The sequence below is a fragment of the Crinia signifera genome, chromosome 2 (genome assembly GCF_055691185.1).
Source record: "Crinia signifera chromosome 2, ASM5569118v1, whole genome shotgun sequence".
Lineage (NCBI taxonomy): Eukaryota > Metazoa > Chordata > Amphibia > Anura > Myobatrachidae > Crinia > Crinia signifera.
The window spans coordinates 245295976-245316432 of record NC_139218.1 but is presented as its reverse complement, the minus strand read 5'-3'; the positions used below and the strand labels follow the sequence as shown (position 1 = coordinate 245316432).

Here is a 20457-nt window from a genome sequence, read left to right as displayed (position 1 = left end):
GCATAACCAATGAGAAAAGCTTCCTAATAGGTTCTAATAATCCAGATAGAGATAATATATATATATATATATATATATATATATATATATATATATATATATATATATATATATATATATATCTATCATACAAATGTATCTCAGACTTTCGGGGGATTTCAATCCGCAGAAATGTCTGGCTGGGCAGGTGTTGCCTTGCACCTTTATGGGATGTGAGGGGAAATACGATGACGCTACCAGATGTGATATAACATTCTGGAATGGCACACTGTGCTGTATTGATGCTAGGTAATAACTATTACTCTTGTGGATACATGATAAAATATAACAAAGCTATTGATAAATGTAACCTGGTATATTGAAAAAGCTGAATTGTTGTTCAAATTGGATCTGCATTATTATGTGCTTTACTAGACTCTAGCTCTTTTTTTTTTATCCATCAACCGATTGCAAACTCACTAGAGATATCCACTAGGTGGCTTTACCATGTATCCAGTCCAACAATATTTCATTGACTTTCTAAATTGCATACAATGTCATCATTTTGCTTACCTGTCCCAGACTGCCCCATATTTTTGCCTGTATGGAAGGATACATCTGTTTTTCATTTATGGTCATGGTTATTAGCTTGTCCAATATAGCACTAACACGTTGTTTCTTAGCATCATCAGTGAGTTTACAGAACCGGACAAGATTCAGCAACCAAGGGGTCATGTATTCAAGACATAAATGTTTCAATTCAATGCCTAAAATAAAACAGAGTTCTTTAACCTTTTGCAGTCCAAATTTTGTTTTGCAATTTAAACAGTCTGGTTAAAAACGTTTAAATTGTCATTTTTTTATTCTGAAATGGTCTACATTGAATGTTGAACAATGTTAATATTTTTATTTTAAAGTGGATCTGCTACTAGCGCTAGGCCTGTTGAGTCTGATTAGACATTGGACTTGAATATTAGGGTGTGTCTAAGACAGACAGAGGAAGAACACAAAAGATTTTTGGGGCACACTTAGTAATATTACTAAGTGTGTCCCAAAAAGCTTTTCTGTTCTTCCTCGGTCTATCTTAGACACACCCCAATATTCAGTTACTTTGCTGAACTCATTTGGGAGCAACACCAACCAAGTACCCTTTTAGACTTTGGTCTTGAATCACGGTCTTATGTTGGTTTGTCTATGCTTATACCTATATCAACTTTAATTACTATATCACCAGGCCTGTGACAATCCCTCCAGTTAGTACAAATAGACGTTGGCCTTGAAAGGGTTAATACTGGCTTAATAGACTTGCATTAAAATGTGCTCAATTATCATACACTAAAAAAATATCAGAATTTTGTAACTTAAATGATAACGAAAAAAATTGTTTCAAAAATACATACTGATTTTGTCTAGTATAAAATCTATAGATCTACAATTAAAATAAATGATTCTTTCCAGGCTTGAAAGCAATGCTACTGCTCACACCTATAACCGCTTTCTAAAAACTACTTACTAGATTTGCTGAAACCAGAGATGCACTCTTCCAAAAACTCTAGAGTAAGGTGTGGTTCATTAGCTGCCAGGGTCTTGCTAATGGAGACTATGAAAAGTGTATTGTTGGCTGGGATACATAGACCCGAAGTCTCCAGTAACTGCCCTTCAATCTTTAAATTAAAGGTACAAGTTAAGGCACACAAAAGGTTATAGGCAGCAGACCTGTAACAGAAAACAATGCAATTCAGTTAATACACACAGGGAGATCAGACAATAAAACCTATAATTTTCTTAAAAATGTATATCATGAATAAACTACATAAATATGAAGTCTTATCTGTAAATCATATAATTAAATAGTGAGGTCACTCACTATTACAAATGTATTTTAAGAACACAATCTATCGACCTCTATAAGTACTTGCAGTGACTTAATTTTTGTATAACTCACCATATTGGTTATATTTTTCATGTAAAAATGTGGACATGGTGTGATTCAGGTTCGATACCATTTTTGACTATTCAATTTTGCTTAACTGCACTTTAGATGCCACTTAGATTTAAGGTGTGTACACACGGTGGAATTTGCTTTCCATTCGACCCAGATTTGATTATATAGTACAGATATGTACTATAAAGTCTTGCCTGCACTATATATCACTGTTCGATTTACACTATATGAGTATGATTAGATTTTGACTAAATAGTCAAAATCGAATATAAAGTTGGTCAGAATTGCACCGTGTGTAAACTACATTAGACTATCTTGCAATTAGGCCTTAGGCCAAATATATTCGATGAGATAGTAAAAAAAAAACGTAGATGAGATAGTCAAAATAGACTTTCCTGCACAGTCTATTTTTATATTCGATACTGACTTAATGGGGGAGCACATAAGCTTCAAATGTGCGATTCAGACTAACTTTCTATTCGAGTTTGACTAAAATCGATAGCCAGAATCGCACCGTGTGTCCACAGCTATACATTAAACCAGAAAAGTATAAGAGAAATAGTAATAAAATAGTCTTTAGAAATAAAAGTTGCTGACATGTACTTAATTATACTCCTTTCAGACAGTCAGATATTACACTACAAAAAGTTTCAGTACGGTTGAGAACAAAGCAAGGCCCATTCAAGTTCTTCCAAACCAAACTCTGAAGCATTTAAGATGGAACTTTGTGCACAGGAACAGAACCATCTGGAAACATTTTCTCCACGCTTTTGCCATCAAGTCATGTTTTGTGGAATTCTGTCACAGGAAGCAGGTGGGTTAATTACTGAACAAGATTTGCTCACCTGTGAATGGTAAAAGAAAGCCACAAAACATGACCTGTTGAGAGAACAGGAGTTAAGAACCCCAGCTCTAGAATGCTACTATATGTTGGAACATTTCAGCATATAGTGGCATTCTACAGCAGTAGTAATAGTAGTACCCAGCTTAAGAGACCCAGGGCAAACCACTATTTCTCCGCTACCAAACTTTATAATTGGCAGTGCACATTCAAGAAAGAAGCATTCTTTAATCAGAGGTTAGGAAACGTGATTGGTCATTCCAGAGACAGTTTTTCAAGAGTCAATGGTACGGTGCTGGATACCAATCTAGGCCACAATGAACATTGCAGATAGCAATCTAAGGGGCAGATTTATTAAGCTCGGTGAAGTGATAAAGTGTCTGGTTTTTATCACCGACCAATCATCTCCTAACTGTGAAGTCACAGGCTTGGTTTGGAAAATGACAGGTAGGAGCTGATTGGCCAGTGATAAAAACCAGACATTATCACTTCTCTGAGCTTTATAAATCTGCCTCTAAGGCTTGTGTGCGGCAGCTTGGTCATTTTATGAAGTTCCCAATGAACAGTTTTGTTGGTCACATTGCTATAGAAGCAGCATGGAACTCTATTGTGAGCGCTACAACCAAGCACAGATGATTTTTACATACTGCATGCTCAGAACTTGGTAGACCTGTTCTGTGAGCTTGTGTGGACCACGGAATAGTGAGTAAGCTGCGGTTCCTAGACATTTCTACTTCACAGTAACAGCACTTACAGATAACCAGGGCAGCTTTAGCAGGGAATACCTTTGGATTATAAAACTGTGCCATGATGAATGTCACTCTTCCGTAGAATGGATTGTACTGCTAATGTTTGACCATGGGGACTGCATGGCTGTAGTCTTGATTTTATGTACAATTTAGGAATAGCTTAAACTGCCACACACTAATTAGTAATGGTTCTCACATACTTTTGGGTATGTGCTGTACAAAAACAGATTTAAAAAAAATTAAATTTGTATGCATTGTAATGAGTATGTTAAGCATGAAACCTGTACAATGATGATTCTATACACACTGTGGGCCAGAATCAGACTATATCGCAAAAGGAAAATCTTTCTAATGGGCAAAGCCATGTGGTTCCGGTTGACAGATCCACAGTTTCTAAATAGAGGCTACATGGTACACTATTTGGCGGTCTATGTCAATTTTGTCAATATTGATACCAAAAATGTGAAAAACTCAGGTGTCTACCTTTCACAAGAGGACATTTTGACACTGTCAACCTACTGCATGTCGACCTTTAGGGGTAGACTTACTGACTGTATCTAGACACTATATGCAATAATCCACACCCAAAACCATGTGAGGCAGATCGACATGTGCAGAGTGTGTTAGATTTGGGTAGGATGTGTTCAAATTTAAATCTAAATTGCAATGTAAAAATAAAACAGACAGTCTTTACCCTGCACAGAAACAATATATCTCACCCAAATCTACCTATCTGCACATGTGACATTTGCCCCACCAGCAGTGCATATGGTTTTGCCTAATAGAGAAAGATTTCCTTTTGTGATAAATACTGAATAAAACCATGTATACCAAGAAAGAAACTTAAATCTAAAAACAGTATAGTATATATTGATAAATGAGTTCTACCGTAGACTTGGATCAGAACTTCCTAGGTTGAGTAATGCAATGTTAAGTAGTGTTCCTGGAACATCCTTTGGACGAATCTTAGTGTGTTGGGGGATGGAATCTGGCTGTGACAGCTCCCATCGAGTCCGTATGTGAATTATAGATTGTACAATGGCTTCACACTCCTGATGCATGAATGTGAGAGGGGTTCCTTGGTTGGCAATAGTTAGTGTAAACTGATTTTCATCCACTAAACAAATTTCTTCAATCTCAGACGCATAGTATATATCATTCAGAAACACGGACTGCCCCAGAACCCGCGTTCTCTCAGCTGAAGTGACCTGGACAGCCGTGGAACCCACCTAAAAAAAAATAATTATATTTATTTATATTTATGAAAAGCCAAAAGCTAAAATTATAAAAAAAGAAACCTTAAAGAAGGAGATAAAGTATAAACCCCCATCCAGGTACAAGTCATATTTCTGAGGCTACCTTGTTAATCAGCATTAATTTAATGGCTATAGTAAATATATTTATATATCAATGATTATATGGCTCCTATAACTTTGTACATAGGAAATAACCTACAGCAAGATATGTCTAACTGCCAATTATACAGTGCCATAAAGGAAACAGGAGAGATTAACCGGCTTGTGAGATGTTACACTGAATACCCAAGTCATTTGCAGACCAATGTGATGAAGGGCAAGGAGAAAGAGGGGGTGATAAGACTACATCTGTTTCAAAATATATTGAATTTAAGTATGAGCTGGGTCATCCATGAGAAGACAGTTGGTGATGTGGGAATGGACTGATGGGTAGAGTAGGAATCAGGGGAAGAAATGTGAGTGTGAACAGCGTATAGGTAGAAACAGTGGATAAAGAAGCAGTGGAGTCCTCCAAAGAAAAAAAGATAAAGAGATTGGACTAAGGACAAATACATGCAGTAGTACACAAAACAGGAATGGGTAGTGGGAATAGAGAAAGAGTGCATGGACAAGTAGGAGCTGAAGAATGAGTAGCCAATAGAGTGGAGAATTTGCAGAGGGTGTTATTTAATGTGTCAAATATCACCATGAAGTCAGAGTATAATGACAGAGGTATGGATCTTGGATTTTGTGGTTAGGACACTTTCATTTCAGAGAGGGACAACAAACCAATGAAGGAAAGACAGAAAAATATGTATAAAACCTACACAAGGAGATAAGATTTCACGGAGGGGTTTCCTGTTAATGAGAACAAAAAAAAAAAAATTTGAGGGTGGATAGGTATTACCAGAAGTAACAATAACTGGAGGAAAGGAAGACTAGTCAGGTATGTGAAGTGCTGGGGAGCTGATGTCATACATAGATAGCCTCTTCCATACACTTCCCTTTTTCACTTTCAATGTTTTTTTTCTCTTTTTAAGTTCACAATTATTTTGATTAAACAAACATAGCAAGAGTTTGGAAGAGTTCCAAAACATATAGTAACACAGAGAATGGTAATATTGGGGACATAAGTCCAACATTTTATATAATATATTTTTTATATAATATATATCATCTTTCAATCACTTCATACAAAGTTATGTACAGTATATCATTTTTATCTGTGTATTTGTAAACATGCAAGGGAACCGCTATGTGGGATCAAAAACCCCTTCTTACTCTTCATTACCTATATTTAAGTGTTGGTTTGATGTAACACTAGCTGCTGAACCTTGTTGTCGTGCCCTTTATTTTTAAACACCATTCCATTCAAAAGCTTACAACAATGGCAGAAGGCACAGACAGTCAAAGGGGCTGGGATCAATTGGTCTACATCATAATGGTCGACAGTCATTAGATCGACATGGGTCTAGGTCGACATGGTTCTAGGTTGAAAGGTCATTAGTTCGACAGGTCATTAGTTCGACAATGCCTATGTCGACAGTCAAAATGTCGACTGGGTTTTTCACAGTTTTTACCTGAATGTCAACACAGTCGACATGGACACAGTTTAAAGTGCGATGCGTCCGGCACGGTGCCTCGCTCGGCACACTATTTTATTCTCCCACCACACCCTAGTGGATGGTAGGGCATGAAAGACCGCCTGTCGGCGCACGTCGGCTCAAAAAAAAAGTAAAAAACCCCATGTCGACATTTTGACTGTTGACCTAGACCTTGTCGAACTAATGACCTTTCGACCTAGAACCATGTTGACCTTTTCATATGTCGACCTAGACCCATGTCGACATTTTCACATGTGAACCTAATGGTGTCGACCATCATGCTGTAGATCAAAATGACCGCATCCCAGTCAAAGCAACAGATAAAGTGATATGAAAATAGGAAAATCTACAAAATTCCGTATCTGCTGCTGTAAATTAAGATGAGAGATGACCTGATCTGTAAAAAAAGGTCCCAAAGGTCATCCACAAAGATTTAACCTGCTAATTAAACCCCAAAAATATTAGTTTTTAAAGATCGTTGTTGCCAATGCCACCAAAAAAAGTGAAGATAGTGGAAAACTCTGTCACATACGGTTTACTTCAACAGCCTCAGATAATGAGCCATTGACCATGACATTTGCGGACAGTCTAAAAAAAAGGCAGTATATAATGGAGAGGGATTGCAACCAATACTGAATACCACAAAGGGCTGGTAATAAACACCAAATTGATAGGAAAGCTTTAAAAAAAAATTAAATAAACATTTGAGAAAAGGGGAACTGAAATATTTAAAGTGGATTTCTTGTACAAGAGCTATATCATTGTTTTCATCTTTCCACTTATAGTGACATCCTGTACAGCGTTTTTCATACTAGCAACAAATAATTATGTAAAGAAGCTGGGTAAGAGCTGACCGTTACGGTCTTATTTGCGGGTATTTTTGGCTTAAGCACATTTATAGCCAAAAACCAAGAGTACTCAACAAGTAGGGAAGGGGTTAGCAGGAAAAGGGATCATGATAAAAGGAAGAAGGGACATGGCAATATGAAGCAAAACCATAAAGAAACAGCCAATACTGAAAAAAATGGTTAAACTGAATCAATAACACACAAAAGGTGCACCTGAAAGACAGGGAGAGGCAAGTAAAGTTAATGTACATGTTATAGAGGGCTGCAGTATGGCGGCACAAGAAAAAGTTATCACCCGAAAGGCAAAATAGTCGGTCAAGTGAAAACATAGTACAACAGGCTATAATTAAACAGGCATTGTAATATATCCAAAATTTTATACTATACAAATTCTGATAAAAATTGGAATTTAAGCATAGGCATTACACTAGGAGTGTAAAGAACTAGGACTAAACCAATCTCACAATAGTTGACCACCATATAGAAAGTTCAGTTTGCATCAAGGGACAGGTAATCAGACAGATGTTGCTTCAAAAGTTTAGAGCCTCCCACTCCGGTATCTCAACATGTTCTCTTAAGGTGGTGGTGGTGGTGGTATTGAGAAGTGCTGGTGTGCAGCTATACACCTTTGTCATAAATAGGAAACTGCAAACTTAACTGGGAACCCACAGTGATATTTCAAAGTTATGTTTGTGGAGATAGTGTGTGAGAGGTTTCAGAACCATTTGTTGTTGCAGGTTGTACCTCGACCTGTCAGGAAATATTTGTATTTGGTCGCCATTAATGTCTATCCTATCAAGTCGACGGATCTTCCTCAGGATGGGTACCTCGTCAGTATAGTGATGAAGGCTACAGCTAACATCTCGTGGCCTGTCAGATGGAAGACCCCATGTGCTTGATTAAAGATTTCACTGTTAAGGTGTAAGCCTTTTATTTTTGCAGAGATCTTTGTTTGGATGCCTATTAGGCCAGATTGAGTCCCAAAAAACAGACCATTCGGAAGACCAAATTCTGTGGTTCTTCAGAATACAAATTTTAGTTGATGGACATCACAACCAAAAAAACTGAAAAAGCACATCTTCAAAAACATCTGGTTAGTCCTACAAGTAGGACAAGTAGGTTGGTCCATGTGCAATTGAATAACAGCAATTTATCACATCTTGATGAATTATGGATTGGAGTTTACTATCTAGACACTAAAAATACAGTTTTTATAGGAAGAGTATAGCCAACTGTTTGCAAGTAGGAAAAATAGTAAGTAATTAGTTGAATTTGGCGTGAAGACAAAAACACACTGGAGGTAATACTGCAAAGCTGAAGAAGACTTTTCACCTACATTAGAAGGATCAAATCTATTAGATATATTAACATGATGCAGGCAGATAATAAAATGCAGGAAATGTAATAGGCACAAGGAAAGAAAGGAAACAATACAGCACAACTGAAGGAGGTTGGGTGTGCATAGGACAGATAAGGTGTACTCCTATCCTTTAGTCGCCTGAGCATCTGGATTCATTGGTTTTGTAGTGGATGGAGGAGATCCTGCCCAGAGCTGCAGAGGAGTTCCTGACTGAGACAAGAGGAGCGCCTGGGCTCCTCAGAGGGTTTTGTAGTTACTTAAATGAAGATCCAACACCCAGCAGGTATCCGTCCCAAGCGCTGCCATTGACGATGTGCATTCCAGTAGCCCAGAGCACCGAATGCAGTTGCAGAAGCAGCAACACCACCAGACAAAAGAGTATGGGTCGCTGGGTTTCTCGACTCACCAGAGAGCAGCAGCAACTTTCACAAATCCTCTCACCTTCAGACGTACCGCAGCATGTCCAGCACTGAGGGAAAATCCCAGCTGTGAAGGTGGTCAGCTGCTTCAGAAAAAGAAGCCAGTACCAGGTGCTCCGAAAAACACATGGAAAATAATCATTTGAGAGTTCAGTATCTAGATCTTTGCAGGAAGGACTCTAGCAGCGGAAGAACGTCTCCATGAAGCAACCCAATTGTAAGATCACAGGAGACCAGAACCCAGAAAGTGAGATTCCCTAATTAAGTAGGAAGATCTAAAAAGCCTGCTGGAAGATTGCCAACTTAGAACCATAAAAAGGTCACAGCCACCACGTTGGCTGGAACACATCCCTGCCCTCACCCCACAAACATATAGATTAATTTAATCTTTTACTGGTTTTTAAACAATACAAGTTTGTTTTGCCATGTAGTATGAAGGTGTATAACTACATGGTACACAAAGTAGCAATGGCCTTACGCAACACTTTTTAGGTTGAAGGGCCCATGGTTGTGAACGCGACTCTGCAAACTTGTTCCATTCCAGCTGAGTCCATGCTCATAGTAATGTAGAGCTTAAATGGATTACACATATTTACACACAAAAACATACATAAACACTAACAAATGGCTACTTACTTTTATAGACACCTTAGTATCTTTGTGGGCCAATTTAAGTGCATTATGGAATAGCTTCAGGTCTTCTTCTAAAGCAAGTGTGGCAGCTGGGAGTTTCTGCTGGTCATGTTCTATGTGCTCCGCTAACTTTCCCGATGGATCAATGAAAATAAGCCTCTTGCTGCCTTTCAAACCAGTTAATAGTCTCTCGTGGTACTTTGTATATTCCCTCACCCAGGAGTTACAGTTGTAGATATAGACTGCAGTAACATTTTCATAAGCGAAGCCAGGGAAAACCACAAACCATTTAGAAAGGAAATCTGTCTTGAAGCGATTGCTGGGGCCAGCGTGAGTGAGATCTACCACTATCTCATATGGCTTGGCATAATATGGCTTTAAAGTCAAAAGAACATGGTAGATCAGTAAATCGCCGTTTATTTGGCCGGTCTTGAACCTGTAATAAGCATTAAAAAAATGTATAATTTATTGCAATACACTACAGTCTGTGTCATGGTTAAGTAAAATATAAAAATACCGAACAATATATAGGGCAATCTAGGGATTTTGATTAAGCAATACATATTTTAAGATTAATAAGACTGTGTGGAAACCAGATTTTGAAAAAAAAAATTTGAAAGATAAATTGTGCTAAAACAACATTAAGGTGGTAATGGCAGATTAAATATATTATTTCCACCATATGACAGTATTACTGAGCTCTTGTTTCTGGGTCACAGCCCCTTGTGTCTATGCACTTATGTTCCTATACACACGTCAAAATACTCTTATCCTAAAATATATGCATTGGGTCCTTGTATGGCTCGCCTCCTAAAGTGCAACCTTCGTAGTGCGCCCACCATGGCTGCCTCATCTGCTGCACATGTGGATGAGATTAAAAATACATGGACCCGAGTATACATTGAAATCACCCATTTTGGGTAATTTTTTTTAGGGTTAATCTATTCCACCCAGGGTAATCCTACGCAGAGCGCCTAAAATGGCTACCGCACCTGGTACCTTATTAAGGTGGAGTACACAACCCATGGAAGTTATTATCCAAAATGCTGCACCACTCCTGCATTATGCTTACTGAGTGCTCAAGGGTTTCTTTTGTCTGTTACGTTACTACCAACATCCTCATGTTTCATGTGCATTGTTATAATGTCTGTAGAGCGCCTTGAGTCCTGTTGAAGAAAGTGCGCTATATAAAATTAAACTTACATGTGTTGTGCTCACTAAATCTCCAGATTAGCATTACTGCCACCTTGTCTTCCATGTTTCTCTGTATTTCTCACAGAGACCCATATGCCACGTTCTACCGCTCTATCAATCTGTGTGGGGGCATTCAATCCATGCAGAATTTTTCGACCAGAGATATAAAAAAAAAATCGCCAATTATTGACTGATTTTACAGTGAATTAGATTCACCTTATTCAATCTCTGTGACAATTTTTTGTCTGGGCGAAAACCGCGCCCATGACGATTCACCGAAAAAGAAAAAACTGAAGTGGTATGGATAAAAATACAAAAAAAAAGATAGAATACTGATTGGTGGAATCATTGATTTCTTTTTTCATCTGGCAAAAAATTTGGCACAGATTGAACAACCACTTTTGTCTCTGTCATATGATTAAACTCTTAAAGACTATTACAGCCTCATTGTACGCACTAATCTCCATGAGAACTTCACAAAATATATTTTTTTAAGCAATACTGTAATATTCACTAGACTAAATGTTTGGCCCTAATTGGTAGCTTATGCTGCTTTCAGACTGCAAAACTGGCTTTGACCAGGTATTTTGAAATGTTTCTAAAAACGGGTCTGCCAGGTAAAACCCCTTTCACACCGCATCAAGTGCCGCTTTTTGACACTGGCAGACCCGTTTTTGGAAACTTTCCAAATACAGGATCAAAGCCAGTGCGGCCTTCAGCAAACCCCCCCCCCCCCCCCCCCCCCTGTAACACGCTGTGTGGCAGCGTGTTACAGTTTACACCCCCCAACCAATAGGGCTAACACCCCCCCCCCAATGTGTTTAAGAAAGCCCCCCGTGCAGCCGGTACCTCATGCCTTGCGGACCCCGGCTGTGCACACTCCTGCTGCTTATAAAAAAAAGTGACTTTCGGAAAATAGCTGCCCCCATACCAAAGACAGTTTTTTTTCAAACAGTCTTTCCTATGGGGCAGCCATTTTCCGAAAGTCACTTTTTTTTTATAAGCAGCAGGAGCCGACAGCCGGGATGGTAAGGCACGAGGTACCGGCGCATGGGGGTTTTCTTAAACACATTGGGGGGGGGGGTGTCCCCTCTGAGCCATGTCCTCTCTGCGCTGGTCCCTCTGAGCATATTTAACGAGCCGGCCGAGCATTACATATGCGCATATGTAATGAGCGGCTAATTACATATGTGCATATGTAATTATAGGCTAATTACAGATGCACATATGTAATTAGCAGCCGGCTCATTAAATATGCAGGCACTGGGGACCCATAGTGCTCACTGCTGCCTGGGTACCGTTTCAGACCCGTTAAGACCGCGAAAAAAACGGGTCGGAAACGTGTAGGACCCTGCTTTTTTACTGTTCTAAAATACCGGTTATTTTAAAACTGTAAATTCACTCTGGACCTTTCAGACCGCACATATTACCATTTTGAAACGGTAAAGAAATGGCAATATACAGTTTAATTTGTGCAGTCTGAAAGGGGCATTAGTCAGTTTAATGATACCATCTGTAAACTAATATGGATAGCTTCAGAACCTGGACTGTCAGGCTACCTTGAGGACAGAGTTTGGGAAAACTTGCTATAGTGGATTTTTCTCCTGAAATCAAATATAAAACTAAATCAACCACAGCAGCTTTAGCTCAGATATTAAACCATAGCTATCTGACTTGCCTTTATTTGGACATTGATTCATAAAAAATTAAAACACATATGTAAAAATGTAAATGTACCATTGTAAAATGACTTATTAACCTGTGGCAATAGAAAACATTCTCAAAGATTGAAAAAAATAAATCAATTGTATGGAAAAAATAAAAATCTACAACATTAAAAAACTGTAACCATGGCTCAACTATTGCCAAAATACACACATCATATGGACATTATTCAAATGTAATATGTTATAGATCGATAATCACTAGTTACCAACCTGGAAAAAATTACAAAATATAGCAGTAATGTCTGTGTTGGCGGCTGTGTGCGACCAAACAGAACACCACTTTAATTGCTCCGGTGACGCCATCTTGTGGCCGCCAGTTTGCATAACACCTGAACCCCACCCCCAGTAGAAGGGAGTATCAGCATTATGGGGCATACACAGTGGGTGATTTGAGGGCTATTTCTAAGCAATCTGACTAGATCAGTTAAGAATTAAGTGTATGCCCCCAATCAAGGCCATGCCCGGTCGCCATTGCCTGACTAGATTAATACTGCAGGAATTATAAATCTAATTAGGTCGCTAGTGTTCTCACCAGAGAACACTGGTCCGCACACATCGCTGGTGCACTGCAAGTGTGCCAGCGATGTGTGCTAACCTACATCGCTTAACCTAGTGGTGAAGTCGCTCCATGTGCATGCATATTATATAGGATCTGTTCGGTAGCACATGGCCACAAAGTAATGAGACAACAGGTAAATGCTTATATCTACCAGTACAACTGCTTTCAAGTAAATCTTTCAAATACCATCCAGAATTTGTCTCCTTGAGCAACACAGCAAGAATGCCATCTCTATAAAGATCCTGCCTGTCTGTTAGTACAAGTTTTATTTACCTATGTCTACCAGTTATTGATTTAAGAGAGCACAAACACTCCCTACAATGACCTAATCCCCTCTGCTAGCTGCATAAGGATAAAACAGTTGTAGAACTTTACTCAGACTTTATCTTCAAGATTGCACCATCCACATGACCAATAAAAATAAGCCACAGCAAAGGGGATAGGTTCTTTCTCTTTTTTTTTAATGTAAAATAGAGCATGAGCAAAAGCAAAACAGGAAATCTGTCATCTTTGTGGTTTTGTGTTAAGGAAACTGAAGATCTTACTTTTTCAGAATACAAAGATTACTAACTTAAGAAAGGCACCTCACCCAAGCAAAACGGATCTAATCAGAAGACTTACAGTAATATGATTTAAAAAAGAACTTAAAGGTAAGTGAGAGCCACATTTAAACAATTCTTGTTAATGTTCCAGTCACTGAGTTGTGTGTTGCAAGAGTACTATGCAGGGCTGAAGGGAGTGAACACTCATACAGAGACATGTTAAGGTAGCCAAAGGTGCAGACATTATAATCTAATGCAAAAAAGGTCAGACAAGTTTCAAAAGGGAGATTGGGACATCAGCAAGGGTGACCGTTTCAGAGGACAACTGATCACACTAAAGACACATTGAGGACCAAATGGGCCAATGATACTGTCATTTACACGGTGCGATGAATTCCATGCTCTTATGCTGTGTACACACGGGGGAGATATACTGCTCAGCCATATATTGCTGAGCAATATATGGCTGAGCAATATATTGCTCAGTTTCTACTTTACATCAGCGACCAGAGATGAAGGAGCATGTTCCTGCGACCAGCGATCACCACAGGGGCAAAAACGGGAGTGCGCACCGGGCGATATATCGCCAGTGCACACTCCCATTGCGGGCAATATGGTCGCTCAGCGACCATATTTCTGGCGATTTTGCACAAAATCGCCCCTGTGTGTACGCACCATTAGTACTAGATTGCACGGTATCTAGTACAAACGAGCTCTTTGTACTAGATATGATGCAATCTAGTACTAAAAGCACGAGCTGCACGATGGGATGTGCACGGGAGCGCGCATCTCATCGCACTGCCCTGTCGCACCGTGTATGGGCACCTTCAAAAAAATAAAAACTGCAACTTCAAATCTGGCTGTGTAATTACAGACACATCTGCACTTTATGCAATCTGCAAATAATGAGATTGAGCTGCTTATATAAAAGCTGCACACACACACAAGAAAAAGGAAAGTAACTAAAGATTGTAAAATGTAGCAGTATATAGGAGACATAGCAACTGAGAATTTCTTAGAGGAGTAAAATATTAGGAGCAAAAACTACTTAGGGAAGATGCATATCATGTACAGAAGGGGATATTATGCTGAACACTTTATATGGCTCATGGGAAATGTGTAATATACATAAAACATTATTCAATTATTAGGCTAGGTCTATTCACTTCACTGAACGGAAGACCGTCATCTCACCTTCACTTTACAGCAGTCAGTATGCCTCCACTATCAGTACAGCCATATCTTTGCCCACCATACACAAGTAGTATCTTAAACACTTTGTGCTAAAGAAAATCAGCCATTGTGTCCCTCCTTATTTCATTCTCATACTATTGCCCCCTCCCATAGAAAAGCTGCATGTGTGCAGAAGGAAGTAACTGACAGTTACATACAGATACTACCAGCACTAAAAACAAAATCTACACAGACCTTATTTGTCCCCACATAGGAGATTCTTAACAGGGCTTTAATCACCCCTGTTTCAAATATGGCAAATCGCAGGTACTGTCCGTTAATTTGTAGATTTTGGTTGCAAGTGCTCAACTATTCCTGAGAGGTTAACTAAGGTCAGTGATTCCTAATCTTTTCTCTCTCCTGTACCCCTTAAGTTTTTCCTTTATGAGATCCCATTCTCTCAGTTTGAAATATCCACAGTTCTTACGAGTGGAGTGGAAGTGAGCCTTGTCTGAGGGCAGCCAGAGAAGTGATGCAACATGGTTTGTCTCCATGGCAATTCTTCCGGGTTGGGATCATATGGTCTACATACAACATGATGGTCGACAGTCATTAGGTCGACATGGGAAAAGGTTGAAAGGTCATTAGTTCGACAGATCGTTTGTTCGACAATGTCTAGGTCGACAGTGAAAAGGTCGACATGGGGTTTTTCACAGTTTTTTTACCTGAATGTCAACACAGTCACATGGGCACAGTTTAAAGTGCACCGCATCCGCTCGCAATGCGTCGGGCTCGGCACACTATTTTATTCTCCCACCACTCCGTAGTGGATGGTAGGGCATGAAATAGCGCCTGTCGGCACATGTCGGCTCAAAAAACAGTGAAAAACACTGCCGACCAATACACGGCCGAACTAATGACCCAGAACCATGTCGACCTAGACCCATGTCGACATAATGACTGTATACCATAATGCTGTAAACCAAATGACCGCACCCCATTCTTCCACCATCGGGAGACTATTACTTCTACCATTACCAATATTATTTTCGAGCACCCCAGGTTGGGAACCACTAAACTAGGTTATAACCTCTGAATGGGCTCTGTAAGGCATTCTTCCAAGAGTTTTTCCATTTTCAAACGGTGGCAGACAACTACTACTAGTGGTCAGTTTTGCTGTTACAGGTGTGAATCCATCCAGTATCCCCTACTTTATCCCTCTTTAAAACAAAACTTCTTTCGCATGGCATGGTAAAGGTGGTACAAGAAACTGAAATCCCCTGTGTAACACTTGGTATACTCTGGGAATGGTTGAGGGTGACCCTCCAATATCCGTGTAATACTTGTATGTGTTTTGTTTGCCTGTAAGGTTATTCTCATGGGCCTACTAATGTATTTTGATTAAGGAACACATTATTTCCTGTAACTAGCATACTTATAATTTATTGATTATTTGTATTCCGTTGTGCGCTACAATAGGAAACAGTGAGGAAAGAAACTGGGTAGTAACACACCGACAGAGGTAGAAGGGCCCTGCTCACAAGCATACTCTATCATGTTAAGCCTTCTCTTTTCTTTTTTTTTTTTACAGGTAAAATGTTTTATGCATACCTTAGGCAACAGAAAAAACTGAATTTAAAAACACATAAAAAAACCTTAAAGGGGACACACAAACTCTGCAGATAGATGAAACCCTGATGACCATGGTTCTGTTGCTTTGTGGCAATGCTAAAGCCCCGTACACAGGGGCAAAAGGTGCCCAGTGTTGGGCGAGTGCCTAAGCACAGATCGCTCAGCACACATCGCTGCACACATGCGATGCACCTGCAATGTGTGGTAAATGATCTGTGCTGAGCAGAGGCGGAACTAGTGAGTTGTGGGCCCAGGTGCAAAAATATGCTTCGGGCCCCCGCCTCCCCCCAATATCATAATGCCCATTACACATAGTCACAGACTACAGTACTCATTACACATTACGCCGCACAATGTAGTGCCCATTACACATTGTTGCACACCGCAGGAGCCATATTTCAAATGTCCTTCAGCACTTATTTGAGTACCTCAGCAACCAAGGAGCTGAGTGCACACCGCACAGAGCCATGGAGGTGGGTTGTGAGTGCCCATACGCTGCTCCCCCCAGCACCCAGCTCTCTTTTGTTTGATAGGTCTACTGTCCACCCTTTTTATTCCTCTCTCAGCATAGCAACTCTCACGGCACATTACCCCATCCCATCACAGCACTTCTCACCCATTACAGCAGAGCACCCCTCTTGCATCACAGCACCCATTTCCCTTCACAACACAGCACCCATCTCCCATTCTAGTACAAGTCTCTCACCACAGCATACCTTTCCCTTCACAGAAGCCACCCTGATCGCAGCACTGCACCCCCATCCTACCACAGCCATCAGCACAGCGCTCCTCATTTCAGCACACATCCATACACTCACCTTAAATTACAATACCCCTTTTTTTTCACTCCTTAACATACCTCCAATCATCCATACCCCAGCTAGTCTCAACATCACATGGCAGTGGCACATACCCGAACAGCAGCACAGTTACAGTATACCTCCGTGACCTCTGCGGCGGGACGGGCTGTGGTCTCCTGTGAGCATCCGTCGCAGCCTGCACAAACAGCCGTCACAGCCCGCACTGAATCTACGGCGCCAGCGCCTGTGACGGCTGTCACTGGGGGCACCAGGGCAGCGGATCGGATCCACAGCAGAGATCCGATCGGTCCATACCCCCTTGCCACCGCGCAACATCCCATCCGGCCCGCATTAATAGAGATGAAATTTAAGTAAAAAAAAAACACGGAGACGGCGGGATGCGGTGCAGATGGCAGCGGGCCCGAAGAACTCGGTAGTTCCGCCCCTGGTGCTGAGCACTGTTTTGCTTATAGGTAAAACACTGCGACCTAAGCAAATTAGACAGTGTATGCACTGTCTATCCCTGTGGGCGACACATGGGACCACGCATCGCCATTGGGTGTACACACTTAATTTCTAAGCAATCCAGCCAGATCACTTAATGGGGCTTAAAAATCGCCCCATGTGTATGCCTTCTAACCAAAGATAAATTTAAAGAACAAAAAATGAACCCTAGTATGTAAGCTTGTGTGTGTGTGTGTGTGTGTGTGTGTGTGTACATGGGCAGACTAGATAGGCCAAGTGGTTCCCCTCTGCCATGAAATTGTATGTTTCTATGTAAAGCGTTGTATACAGGCTATATTTTCTAAATTAAACAAAAGCTGAATTATAACTCCTATTTGGCAAAACTCTATTCGAAATGGTGGAATCTTTATGAAGTATGTATATGACAGTAACATTATTTTTTATGGCTGACAATAACTATGTTATCTGTATTCAGCAGATAATCTACAACTGCCGATATACTGACATGAAGACAATGCAGTTTTCGTTACATCTTGTGATAGCGTTTGTTGCAATCAATTGCAATGCAGACGTAAACCAGACGACTTCTGAGGGTCTCAAAAGGGAGACAATTTCAACATATATGAAAAACGCTTCTGATGTTCCAAGCTATTCATTTGGGGATAAAAAATATATAAATGAAATAAAAAATAAAAATCTGCTTATAAAGAAGGCATCCAATACAACTGAAAGCACACGGAGGACAAACGCCACAAATATAGCTCCAACATTAATCACTGGAACAGAAAAAAGTGACAAAACCCATACCACAAATATTTCCAACACAAGATGTACTTGGAAAGAGGAGAAATATAAGACTGGAATAATGATCTGCATCATTATAATAGCGCTGTTAGTACTGATTTGTGCAGTGTTAATCATATGCTCTGTGGCACTGGCAAATAAAGTATCCAGCCTTAAAAAGAAACTCACTCAAACAAAGCGTCAGGCAAGAAGCAATGGAGACTTTCTAAGTGCTTCCAGTCTTCTGTGGCCAACTGGAATGGAAACTTGGCAAAGAACAGCTCAGACAGCCAATGAAACCATGGATGAGATTGCATTGGGGGATGCAAGTAACACCTATGACAATGAGAAACACAAGCTCATGGCTACTCTAGCACTAGAAAAATCAGTAGAGACTACTTTGGAGGACAAAACCACAGACTCTGTGAACGATGAAATCTTTACAGCAATATCCACAGTTGAAGTGTAATATTTTTTTATGTTGATACTAACTTTAGCAAATTAAATGATTAACACACTTGCCCTCCCCACCAAAAAAAAAATACATGTTGTATACAATATAATTTAAACTTCCTTGTGTCATAATTATTCTTATAAAGGTCCAGATTTATAAAAGCTTGGAGAGAAAGTTCTAACCAATCAGTACTTTGTAGACTGTTCGAAAAAAATGGCAATTGCTCATTGGTTAGTACTTTCTCTCTCTCTAAGCTTTGATAAATCTGTGTCATAGACCAAAGTATTAATGGTGCCATTTTTCCACTGATTCATTTGATAAGAAACACTTGTATGCGTGTAAATACTCTCTGATGCAGCACCCACTTAGTTTCCTTGTGCTTCACCTGTCAATGTATATATTTCAAATGAATTCCTTTGAGGTTAAGGTCATAGTTGACTGCACAGATTGAGTGGTATTTTGCTACTTCTGTGCTACAGTATACTGCCTGAGCCAGTTCAAGAGCATCAGGTATATATATATATATATATATATATATATATATATATATATATATATATATATATATATATATATATATATAACAGTTTCTGGGATAGATGCAGCACTCCAGCCTTACAAAGATATTGTGCTTTAATGGGTCACAGCATACAAACAGCCATTAAAGCACAATATCTTTGTAAGGCTGGAGTGCTGCATCTATCCCAGAAACTGTCTATTTAGCTGGTACTCAGCTGTGAGCAGGCACCCGCCGAGGAACTTTATAAGTCGAGCTGCCGGACCCCCTACCCTATCTCTATCTATCTATCTATCTATATATATATATATATCTATATTCCAGACCAATTATTACTAGCATCACCTAACATGCACGGCGAGGGAATTGGGAGATTAAATGTACACCGTGCATGTTAAGGTTGATGCGCATGTGCCTCAGCCCCAACTGGGTCATCACACAATTACGTGTGAGGGCCTAATTATATATATATATATATATATATATAACAAAAAAAAAAAGATATAATATATGTACAATAATAATAAAAAAAAATGTTTACAACTATCTCTGGATGAAAAAGCACCTGTCAGCTTCCAGTTAAAAAAAAAAAAAACAGGCGGGGTGAACACACAGGACTCGGCAATATTCTCTAAGCTGAGTCCCTATGACTAAGACGGCTAAATACATCCTGCCTTCCCCCAGCCGCGACTATATACTGTACACTGAAAAGTGGATTAGAGAAAAGTAGCTTGCCTGCACAGTCTATTTGACCAGTTGATAGCGACCCTACGGAGCTGTGCATCGGTATCGCCCACTGTGTACACACGGAGCGATTTTGGCTAAAATTCTAATCAATTTTGATGATCTAGTCCAGTGGTTCCCAACCTTTTATCTATCCTGTACCCCTTGATTAGGCTTTTCATTTTTTAGTACCCCCTCCTTTCAATTTGAAATATGTACAGTACTTAAGAGTGAAGTGGAAGTGAGTGTTATGTGTGTCCTTATATTAAGGAGTA

At 39.8% G+C, this 20457-nt stretch overlaps 2 protein-coding genes across 11 annotated transcripts in view; one reads left to right on the top strand and one right to left on the bottom strand.

Annotated features, from left to right (window-relative positions):
- Positions 1-19147, top strand: part of EVI2A (ecotropic viral integration site 2A) — a 56571-nt gene extending 37424 nt beyond the window's left edge. The window contains exons 2-3 of one of the 2 annotated variants that reach the window (XM_083174181.1): positions 13647-13743; positions 18184-19142. In XM_083174181.1, the coding sequence (XP_083030307.1) occupies positions 18211-18957 (747 nt within the window). In that variant the 5' untranslated portion in view covers positions 13647-13743; positions 18184-18210 and the 3' untranslated portion in view covers positions 18958-19142. Of the gene's footprint in view, positions 1-13625; positions 13744-18180 lie in introns of those variants that run through there. The other variant, XM_083174182.1, reaches the window with a different exon arrangement.
- Positions 1-20457, bottom strand: part of NF1 (neurofibromin 1) — a 234410-nt gene that overhangs the window by 47352 nt on the left and 166601 nt on the right. For all 9 annotated transcript variants that reach the window (XM_083174174.1, XM_083174178.1, XM_083174179.1 and 6 more), the window contains 4 exons: positions 9617-10049; positions 4403-4743; positions 1493-1695; positions 553-746 (listed from right to left, as the gene is read on the bottom strand). In XM_083174174.1, the coding sequence (XP_083030300.1) occupies positions 553-746; positions 1493-1695; positions 4403-4743; positions 9617-10049 (1171 nt within the window). The remainder of the gene's footprint in view (positions 1-552; positions 747-1492; positions 1696-4402; positions 4744-9616; positions 10050-20457) is intronic.